The sequence below is a fragment of the Cynara cardunculus genome (assembly GCF_001531365.2).
Source record: "Cynara cardunculus var. scolymus isolate 2C chromosome LG 17, CcrdV1, whole genome shotgun sequence".
Taxonomy (NCBI): Eukaryota; Viridiplantae; Streptophyta; class Magnoliopsida; order Asterales; family Asteraceae; genus Cynara; species Cynara cardunculus.
Window position 1 is genome coordinate 37094199 of NC_037544.1, and position 11809 is coordinate 37106007.

Sequence of the window (11809 nt, forward strand, 5' to 3'; positions counted from 1 at the left end):
TTATATTTGGTTTAATAATATAATTTTCTTATAAAGATAATAATTAATTATTTTGTTAGAACTGATAATTATCCTAATTATGTTTTAGATTTTTTATATTTTAAAATAAAATGTTTATTCTTAATTTATTTGATTATATTTATCCGCAATTAGTTATACGAATTCAAAAATCGAGCTTTGATAAGTTGTACTTTTGCATAATTTACTTGTAATATTGAATTTTAAGTAAACATTGATTTTATGTGATTTTGAGAAAGTTGTAATATTTTTATTTTTGAATAAAATATAAATTTAAAAATATCATAAAATTTTGAAAAAAAAAATATCAATATCAGTATTAAATTAATATTTTTAAAAGTTCTTGTATTTTGGTGTAATTTCTTTAATTAAATTCTGTTAGTTATTAATGATTATCATAATTATATTTCAGATTTTTTATATTTAAAATGAGATATTTATTCAATATTTTGTTGGGTCAGCAGACTCGGTGTTCCCTCGGCAGGTCAAATCCTCGTCCTTAAACCCACCGCTCCTGTAGCAATGCAGGAGCATCCCACATTGGTGAGGCTAGGGAGTCTTCTCTTCCTTATAAGGAAGTGGGAGTCTTCTCCTACCAGTGACGCGTTTTAGAAAACAAAATCGTGAGGGGTTGTTGCCGTGCGGGGAAACCCCGGGGCAGCCCAGAGCGGACAATATCACGTGGGCGGCTCCCTAGTGCAGTTACCGGTCCAACATATTTGATTATGTTTATCTGCAGTTAGTTAGACGAATTCAAGTATGGAGTTTTAATAAGTTATATTTATACATAAATTACTTGTAATCTTAAATTTTAAGTAATATGCATCAATAAACAATACTTCGTGCATAAAAAATTGTTTTTAAGAATTTTTGTTAAATGTTTTAATATGCATCAATAAACAATAGTTCGTGCATAAAAAATTATTTTTAAGAGTTTTTGTCAAATGTTTTAATATGCATCAATAAACAATACTTCGTGCATAAAAAATTGTTTTTAAGAGTTTTTATCAAATGTTCTATAATATAGTATAGATTATGTGTTTTTAAAAAAAACAATAATGATTTTTTTTTGAATAAAATATAAATTTGAAGATATCATAAAAATTTAAAAATATATATATATCAATGTTAATGTCAAATCAACTATTTAAAAGTTTTCATTTTTTATGTAATTTCTTTAATTCAATTTTTTTATTATAATTTAATTTAAGTTTAATAATGAAATAATTTATTTTTGGTTTAATAATATAACATTTTATAAAGATAATAATTAAGTATTTTGTTAGAACTCAATGATTATCCTAATTATATTTTAGATTTTTTATATTTAAAATGAGATGTTTATCCTGTATTTGATTGTGTTTATCTGCAGTTAGTTACACGAATTCAGATATGGGATGAAATCGGATATGGATGAACGGGTTTAAGAGTTTTTAAGAGTTTAAGAGTTTTAAGAGTTTTTAAGAGTTTAAGAGTTTTAAGAGTTTTTAAGAGTTTTAGCCAAATGCTTTATAATATAGTATAGATTAGAAGGATATTCGTATAATACAGTGTTATATATTTTTATTTTAATGTTTTATTTTATTATTTATTTTTGTTAATGTAATACGGTTTTTTTTTATAGTTTTCAAAAAATGATAATGTTTTTATTTTTGAATAAAATATATATTTAAAGATATTATAAAATTTTGAAAAAAATATATATATCGATATTAGTATCAAATTTACTATTTAAAGTTCTTATTTTTTGTGTAATTCCATTAATTCAATATTTTGTTTATAATTTAGTTCAGGTTTAATAACGAAGTAATTTATTTATCATCTAATAATGTAATTTTTTATAAAGATAATAATTAAGTATTTTGTTATTAGATTTTTTTATATTCAAAATGAGATGTTTATTCTTTATTTGATTATGTTTATATATTGTTAATTACATAAATTCAAAAATAAAGTTTTAATAAGTTGTACTTACGCACAATTTACTTGTAATCTTGAATTTTAAGTGACATGCATCAATAAACAATATTTTATGCATAAAAATGGTTTTTAAGAGTTTTTGTCAAATGCTTTATAATATAATATAAATAGGTCTAGACCAAGGTCCTTTGCTAAATGTTTAGTGGATCATTTACCTTATCGGGTTAATATGTCAATTATCAAGAATTTTATCTGGTAAGAGTGATAACAAAGATCGAGAGTCTTAATCAGTAAGTGAGCGTTATGACTTTTATCCGATTAACGTTAACAGAGTAAATTGTTTCATACATTACCGTTTTGATATATTTGAATATACTCGATCATGTAACTAATAACGTTGAATTTTATTGTTAAGCATTTACCGGGTAAGCACTAGGGTAAACGGTCCCTAACTATATCTGGTAATGACTAGAAGAGTAGAAGTGCATGTGTAAATAACATGATTCAAACCCAGATTGATTTTTGGGGGAATTGATTGAAATACTCAATCTTTTCAACCAAATTCACTTTTTAGCCACTTTTGTAAGAGTTTACACAAATGTCTTACGCATTTTGCGTAACACCTACTTTCTCATTAAAAGATCCTCATGCAAATTTGGGTTAAAAAAAAAACTAATCTGAAAATCGAGTTTATGGAAATGTGAAATGCATTTGCGTAAACTCTCGTTAAAACAGGAATTCGATTTCAGAAGCAGTTAAAAAGTGAATTTAGATAAGGAAATTGGTTATCCATAGCTGAAGCAACACCCATAGCTGAAGGGCCAAATGTAGGCATGGCAGCGGGGCGGGTTTTGTAATCCCAGGCCTAGGCCCTGGTCCCTGATGAGTACGGGGTTAACATCTCGTCCCCCATCAAATTCCGATCAAACCCTATGAATAATATCCATTAGTTTGAATCTACTGGGGATCCCCGACCTCGGATCCAACCCCAGTTTGAGTCTACCGGGGATCCCTTACCATGAGACTTGTTTTAGCGGGAATCCCCGTCCCTGTTTGAGTCGGGTGAGCCGGGTAAGCCGGGTTCCCCATCGGGTCAGGGCATATCACCATCCCTAGCCAAAGGGCATGCTCGAGGCGAAGGCCCCGAAAGGTGTTACTTAAAACAATGCACGAAGAAAGGGGTTATATTGAGCAAATCTCTTGGTTGGTTCTCAATTAGTTTTACAGAGTTTAAACATTAAATTTAATAATTTATACGTAGGTGGTAATAAGTTGTAATTAAAATTCTAATATATTTTAAAAACTTCATATAAATATTTGATTTTATTTTATATATAAGAACGTTCTTTTGAGAACATTTTAAATTGTGAGATTTCTGCATCATATGTTATTTCATATGATTTTTTTTATTTATGGTTGGAATTTAATGTAGTGATTAACATATATTTGTTTCACATGTACTCTCTTCACAACGTGAACCTTTTTGACGTGTTTTTGAAGAAAAAAATACACGTAAAAAATTTATATTATAAATCAAATACGTATGAAACAGACACATTATATGATAAAGATATATATTAATCAATAGGGTTGGGTTCACGTGAGACCAATGGATTTTTGTGAGACCCGTGAGACCAGTTTATGTTCATTGATCAACTTTATAAACTAATGATCTAATAGTCTAAAATTGCACGATGGTAATTTTGTAATTATTGAGAAGTCTTGTAGCAATTTTGTAATTATGAATGTTGAGATTGTAGATCTAATCCAAGGATTGAGAATTGATCTTACGGATCTTACGAAAAAATCTTGGTCTCATATGATCCTAAGTCTTAATCAATATATTAAGTGTTATATTTAAATAGAAAAAAAGTCGATCAACTTTGACAAAAATATCAAATAAAATAATTTATGATAATAATAATAATATAAAAATTTATAATTTATAAATTTAAAGGAAAAGAGAGAGGTAAACCAAATGAGGTGTTAATTTAGTTGCAAACAGGGTGTGGTTTCGTGGTAGATGTTTGTTGAGTTGACCAACCCGGAATTGACTCGTGGTTGTGGGCCCCGGGGTTGAGAACACGATACGTGTGGGCCCACCTACTCAATTATTACCATTTTTTTAATTTAACTTAATATATAAGTAATTTTAAATACGATGAATTTTAAGAAAATTAATTAAAATAACTTTTCAGATAATGGTTTATTTTTTATGTATTTTGTTCATAATATTTTTAAAATATTATTAAGTCCATAAGTTATATTTTATCGATTTAGGAGGGATCAAAGTGTAAAAAAAAGTTTCTGAAACAGATCTGTAATTAGTTTCAACACCTTGTCGGAGGTGCCATGACCTATATCTAATTTACAGATTTGATTGGGGACCTGGTTCAAAAACTTTTTTTTTATACGTTGACCCTTCTGTATATTGCAGAGGTGCCACTTGAAGACGTAGTAACATTTTGGTGTTTTTAGTAGAGAAATGATTAAGAAATGAAATCACAAGTCAAAATAGACGATTTTAATTAATTTCTCTGGATTTTAACATATATTATATTGATTAATATTTTATAAAACATCTTTTTTGATATATTCTTTATAAGAAAATGATTTCGTAAGATTTATAATAATAATATTTTAAAATATTTGTTTTGTAATAATTAATTAATAAGAAGGTAATACAATATTTTTTTTATAAATTACTTATATATAATGGAATTCAATTCTATTTTAGATTCTACAAATCATACACACCGAAGATTCCAAATCATTCAAAGTCCAAATTTTCCAATTCTAAATCCTTCTATAAAATTCAAATTTTTCAAAACCATTTTATCAAACCAAATACCCCCTTAATATATTTGTAAATTGTATTTTTTTTCTTTTTTTGAAATATATAATATTTATATACGACAAATACAACAAATAAACTCATACACCATCCTCACATTTAGTAAGGTTTAAACTGCTGACTTTCTAAAAGGCCAAAAACCCATTAATTAACTTGTAATTCTTATTTACATGAAAATATTACATGAAAATCAAAAAAATATGAATGGATATAAAATAAGCAAAAAAAACAAGGGGAAAAATTAATTATTACAACAAATAATAACTTAAATAAACTTCAATAGAAATTGATGCATTTTGCTCAAATTTTATTTGAAGTCATGAAATACATATAATATATTTAATTTTAATTAAAAAAAACTTTTTCTCAATATGATCTTTTTTTTTACTATCTAGTCCAGAAACAATCTAAAAATTAAACCGAACGAATCTAATATATCTTACTAGAAAACAAAACATAATACAGGCGTATTTTCTATCCTAGAGATAAAACAGTTGTTTCCACGAGTGACAGATCTAGGACCGACAATATTTGGTTTGGCTTATTTTATAGAAAACCAATCCTCAATTCTAGACTTTTCTAAAAGCCAAACTAAATCCGTCTTTTCTCGACACCTCTCTACATATATATTTTTCAGATATTTAAAAAAAATGTCGGTACTCAGTTCATGGTTTGGTTTTCAACCAAAAATCAGTTCACGCAAGTCCGATTTTGTTATTAAGAGTACGTTTGGTATGCAGATAGAACCAAATAGGATTGGACAAAACTAGACAGGCGAGAGATAGGAGGGTAAAAGAACTATGAAAAATTTTAGGGTTTTAATTTGACATGAATAGTATGATAATTACTAATTTTATCCCATCTCCCTCTTTTTGTTCCACGTATTTTCGTATGACAGAAAAATGCATTTTTCTCCCACTCACTTCTGTCTTGTTCTAATCTAATCATCACACCAAACATGTGACTATGGTTATAAAAATCGTTTAAGGTGTACACCTAAAAGCGAGATGGGCCAAAACCGCACATGAGGTGACGCCTCTTGGACCCTGTACAAGGCTTACGCCTTGGTTCGGTGACCACGATTTCACTCATTCCTTTATCAAAAACCACCAAACCAACACCTTCAGTAATTTAGTGTCGTACATAAACGTACAGATTTAATCATTTGAGAACTCCAAAATTTGAAAGATTATGTTTCACATGATTTTTTTTTCCATCTAAGTACAGTATTTAATGTATTGATTTAACATATATTTATTTCACAACGTGTTTCTTTCATATGTATTCAGTTAACAATGTGAAACTTATTTACGTGTATTTTTTGTATAACAAACACGCCAAAAAGGTTCACATGTACATATGAAGCAATCACAATATGAAACATATATATGTTAATCACTACATTATTTTCTAGCTATAGAATATAGATGAAAAAGATAATATGAAATAGCAGATAATATACTAGTTCTCAAGGTTATCACAATTACATGGGTTCAGCCCCCTATAAATGTGTATATATACATATTTTGGTATATATATATATTCGCCTCGAGGCTTATGCCTTACCTCATTGAGCGAAAACGCCTCGAGGCCTGATTCCGTCTTTTAGAACCTTGCATGTGACATCAAGTTTTTATTTTGTTCTGCATACCAAACCCAACATATACAAACCTTTGGAACCTTTTGGAACTAATGAACAAACCAAAAAACAATCAAAAGCTTTTTAAAACTAACAAGTCATTACACAAAGTATGTAAATCAGGAGGAGTACCAAATATGCAGATTATTGATGCAACTTAGCAACTGATTTTCTCAGCTTCAAAAATTTCCAAAAAAAGAACATGTCGGTATTATAGGATTTCGCGGTCTTAAATCGCGTAACGGAAAAAAGGCCTTGCGGTTTTCTCTTCGGGAAACAAACGTTATGAACCAAAACGGTTGCAAAGTCAGACATAGTAACCGGTGAACGTGAACCCCCTTCCAACGATCTCACCGGCACAAAACCACGCAAAGCATTCAAGCCCAAACAAAGCTGCAATCCCAGCCTGCTCAACGTGCATATCTTGCTTATTCTTCCATAAATTCTTCACGTGATCGAGTTCCTTCCAAAATGCCTCGTTACGTCTAGGAAGACTGAAACAACCATGGCAAAGGGTCACTTGGCCTAGCGGCATCCGAGTTACCAATAGATCCCAGTCTCCTTGGAGATCAAGGTTTCAAACCTCACCAAATGTGAGGAGTGTGTGAATTTTACCCCTTTTATACACAGAGTGAGGGAGGTTCACGGGAAAACCCCCAAAAATGAAATTTTGAGGAATACTCTGGTAAACCATTCATCTGGACGATATGCATATGTGCATATAAGTAATTGAAGTTGTTTCTTGGTTTTTATACACATGTGCATACCGGACAATTTGCTTACAAATTACTTGTATGCACATGTGCATGTTGTCCAGATGAACGGTTACCAGGATGTTCCTCAGTTTTTCATTTTTTTTGCAATTTTCCTCTAAACCTGACCCTATATACATATATTATAAGCTTAACAAAAACTGCACAGCCACAGCTGAATTAGACAAGTGATAATGTTGGTACGTGGTCTAGTACTTTCAAACATTTGGCACCAAACGATCAAACTGAATGAACCCAGTAAATTCCAGTCAAAATAGCTCCCCCTCCCCCGGCGGGTGAGGGGGAGAGGCAAACATGACCTCTACCTCAAAGAGTAGAGCGGTTGTTTCTATGAAGACCCAGGGCTTGTGCAAGAGTTTGAGGAAAAATGGACCATAATACACTACCGTGTCCCAACATACATTCATATCCTACCACCTCTAGTAAGGTCTGGATACATCTTACCCTCCGCACCCGATCTCTGTGTGGGGTTTACCGTGTCTGTTTGGTTTGGTTTGGTTTTTAGCAGGGTCTAAGAAGGATATGATGTGTGTGGGGTTTACCGTGTCTGTTTGGTTTGGTTTGGTTTTTAGCAGGGTCTAAGAAGGATATGATGTGTGTGGGGTTTACCGTGTCTGTTTGGTTTGGTTTGGTTTTTAGCAGGGTCTAAGAAGGATATGATGTACGTAAACCTCTCTACCCAGAGGGTCGGGAGGCTGTTTCTGTGGTGACGCCCGGCTTTCTAAAAAGTTTTGAAAAGTTCTTTTTCTTGAAAGTTGCTAGAATTTTGTAAACACGCTTTAGAAAAATCGCTATAAATAGGGTATGTACATGCAGGCTACAAGGGCAATGAATAATAAACGATAACAGCAGAAAGGATAGATGCAAGAAGAACACTAATGTGAGAACTAAAGAGAACTAAAACATGATTACCATTATGTTGGGGGCTAATTATTTGAAAACCCACAAAACTGTGAGAACTCTGATAACTAGTGCATCATGTGCAGCTGTGCTATTTCATATGATGCTTTTCCATCTAAGGCTATGATTTAGAGTATTAATTAACATATATTTGTTTCACGATGTGAAAGTTTTTGGCATGTTTGTGAAACAAAAGATGCACGTAAAAGAGTTTCACATTGTGAACCGAATACTTATGAAACAAACACATTGTCAAACAAATATATGTTAATCAATACATTAAATACTAGCCTTAGAGAAAAAATTCATGTGAAATAATACCTTAAGGTAAAAGTTCTTGCGGTTCTCACAATATATGGGGTTCTCATTTGATTACTCCCCACATTATGTTTTGCTGTTTAAGTTGGCTTTAGTTGCTTTTACAGCCAATGGTGAGGATTATATTTTGCCGTTTAACTTATCATAATGTTTTGCGAATTTATATGATATTCTTGTATCTATATGCAAATAAATGTAATGATTTATGGTATCAGCCAAGAGATGGCTAAGTGGCTGGTCACATGTTCATTTGACATAAAGAGGCACAAATGCAACTCTTAGGCCAGAATTTGAAGGAAATCTAGAGAAACAAAAACATACTCTTGACAGAACATAGCTTAATTCCATCATTAGAATGTCATCCATATTCACACAAACCAAACGAGCCCAGAATATCCCACCAGAAGGTGGGGTTGGGAGAGGATGGGATATTGGGATGTATACAAACCTGACCTCTACCCAAAGGAGTAAGGCAGTTGTTTCACTGAAGACCCTGGCTTGTGAAAAAGTGACATGCAATTCTCATCATTCCTCCACTTAAAGTACCCCACTCTGGTTACTTATCCCACACTCCCACTAGAAAGAAGAATAGTGAACCAAAAACCTCATCTTCAGGGTGTGAAAAATAAGCACCATATGTTTCATAGAATTATATAATAACTTTAAAGGAAAACGATTGTGAGCACTCACATATACTTTCACATGTGTTGTGCCATTGGAATATAATGATAAGTACAAAACTATTAGGGTGGATAACAGATGTCAACATGGTATTTTGAGATCGGCTCCTTGGGGTAGAGGACATGCATGCCTACATCCCTGCTTAGACAACACCCAGGGTAGGATATAATGGGCTCATTTGGCTTTGATTTTGTTAGTCTCATATCGGCTATACTTTGAGCGTTTCTACTCCATATATGTTAAAACCTCCCCTCTCTCCTCGAGGGCTCTTTTAGAGAGTAATCTAATGGGATTCCACATATTATTACATAGTAACAGAGCTAAGGTCTAAAACTCCAAGCATGGTTGCTAAAAATGATCGAGGCGGTCAAAAAACGTTCTTCAGGCAGCGCCTCTGCTAGGTTGGTTGGGTCGTACACCTCAAACTACTGAGATGGGTCTGAGGCAGTGGGGGAGGCTGAGGCGGTACTAAGACTTTAGGGTTAAAAATTATGCCAAATCAAAGAAAATATACTTATGGATTGATGACACATTAAAGTGAAACCTCTGCTCTTTGCTTTTCCTTGTGCATGGACGTTGAAGAAGAAAAGTTACTGCTATGTGTGATTTTTCCTTTTTATACAGTAAGACTGCATACTAGCGATGCGACTTGGGAGGTGCATAAGGGATTCTACGATTTCACATAGCAGGAGTGACTTTTCTTCTTCTCTTGACATCTGTGTCACTTTTATTGTTTCTCTTTATGTGGGAGGCTTTTAATGTTTCTCTAATTTGTTTTTATTAAATTCTTTAACAATTATTTACCTAAATTAAAGTATTTAAAGACTTTATTAGCAACATTATGATTCTAAATATTATTATCGGCTAAGTATTACATATATAATATTATTTTATCTATTTTTATTTTCTGCCTCGAGACTTACACCTCGCCTCACGTTTTATACTTTAAAACCTTGACTCTAGGGACTCGACACACTGCTCTAACCTCTCCTCAAGGGCTCTTTAAAGATTAATCTAATGGGGTTCCACATATTTTCACAGGTTTTTCATGGGATATTCAAGATAGAACTTCTTGGAAACCTAGTGACAGGATAATAAGACATCACAACTATCATAAAACCAACCAGAAAGTAAACACTAATGCATACTAACAAAAGCCACGTGAATTCCAAGTGAAAGAACGGTCGTTATATCACGAAAAAAGATCAAATAGTTAACCTTGCAAGACGAGTGTAGAACAACTGTTTGGATAACTCATTGCATTTCTCAACAGTAGCCGGCTCCTGAATATATTGTTTGTTCTGCTCCATCACTTGCTTGTAATAAGTGGTTCCATGTTTTGACAGGAAAGATGAAGCTTGGGACGCCTTTGATTGCAATAGCTTCAGTTTCGATGCCATTCTATCTATAATCAACTCTTATCAGTAATTTGAGGATCTAAATATGAATAACGATCATACTAATATAAATTTTCAGCTCAAAATGATCATACATCTGATCAATAAATGCTAAACCACTAGTTGAGATACTAAAATCAAAGACGACATTTTAAGATTAAGGGGATGTTTGGTTGATTTTCCATTAAGTCCTGAATGGATAAAGTTGTCTATGCCGATTAATCTATCTGTATAGATGAGGATGCTTTTTGTTTGGGAGGGTTTTTTCATATACGAAAGAAGCGTGTTTTCTAATTTGGACGGACATGTTCGGGAAAAAACTTAGCTTCTTGCATAAAGCTCCCCCTAGAAACTTACCGAATAAACCTCGTTCTATATCATTAAGCCACTACCAAACAAGCTGACCGAATAAGCTGTGAGTCCTGTTAAGCTCATTCAGCTGCTTGCTAACAAACAGGCCCTAAAGTTGGCTATGTTTTCAATTGTGAAATCAACGAAACTCAGACAAGCATAACAGCACATTATACATATGCAGCTAAATCAATTAGAGACTATGTTCATACCGTTCAATTTAGCCCCAAAATACAATCGAAAATTGACCAGAATCAAAACCCTAAAACGAAAACAAGAAGCCGCCAACAAAATCGGTTGGCAAAAACAAGAGACTGACGAAGTTCATACATCAAAGAATCGTAATAGTATGTAAATAGAAAATTAACATTTCTTAGAAATACAAAGATCTAGGGATTCGAATCGAAAAACCCCACACACACACAAAAATGCAAATCGAAAAGGGGATAAAGATAAGAGTGCTGATATGTCAGATAAGGAACAAAGCAAAGAAGAAGAAGATTACCTAAATTCTGAAGTGATGAGAAGAAAGCCGATCCGGTGACTTTGCTTCTCTCGCCGATCGGAACCTTTTGCTTTCCCAACAGAGAGAACCTTTGGACTTCCGTGAGTTGCGACTTGGGTGCGTGTGTGTTGCTCGAAGTGATTTTATGCTCGTTTCACCATCAAATGGTTTGTGAAGTTTCTATATGATTTTGAAAATAAAAAAAAATGTTAGATTTAGGGGTGTTTGAGATTGTTGATAAAAACAACTTATTGATTTATTTTGATTGACTAGAAGCGTACTCGCGCAATGCAGCGAGATGCATCGTGTTTTTAATATTTCATTTTATTCTTTATCTCRRTYRRTRTTATARTATGACTTTATGTGATTTTGAGAAAGCGATGATGTTTTTATTTTTGAATAAAATATATGTTTGACGATATCATAAAAATTTGACAAAAATATATCGATATT

The 11809-nt window shown here is 32.3% G+C and overlaps 1 protein-coding gene across 2 annotated transcripts; it reads right to left on the minus strand.

Annotated features, from left to right (window-relative positions):
• Positions 1-6491: 6491 nt before the first annotated feature.
• On the minus strand, positions 6492-11507 carry LOC112501218. Of its 2 annotated transcripts, none has more exons than XM_025104914.1 (3): positions 11357-11507; positions 10322-10508; positions 6492-6925 (listed from the first exon to the last, which is right to left on the minus strand). In XM_025104914.1, exons 2-3 carry the CDS (start codon positions 10501-10503, stop codon positions 6739-6741), a joined length of 369 nt encoding a protein of 122 aa, XP_024960682.1. In that variant the 5' UTR covers positions 10504-10508; positions 11357-11507; the 3' UTR covers positions 6492-6738. The 2 variants fall into 2 exon arrangements, with proteins under 2 accessions (XP_024960682.1, XP_024960683.1); XM_025104915.1 differs by having other exon boundaries at positions 10322-10504; positions 11357-11496.
• Between the last annotated feature and the right edge of the window lie 302 nt (positions 11508-11809).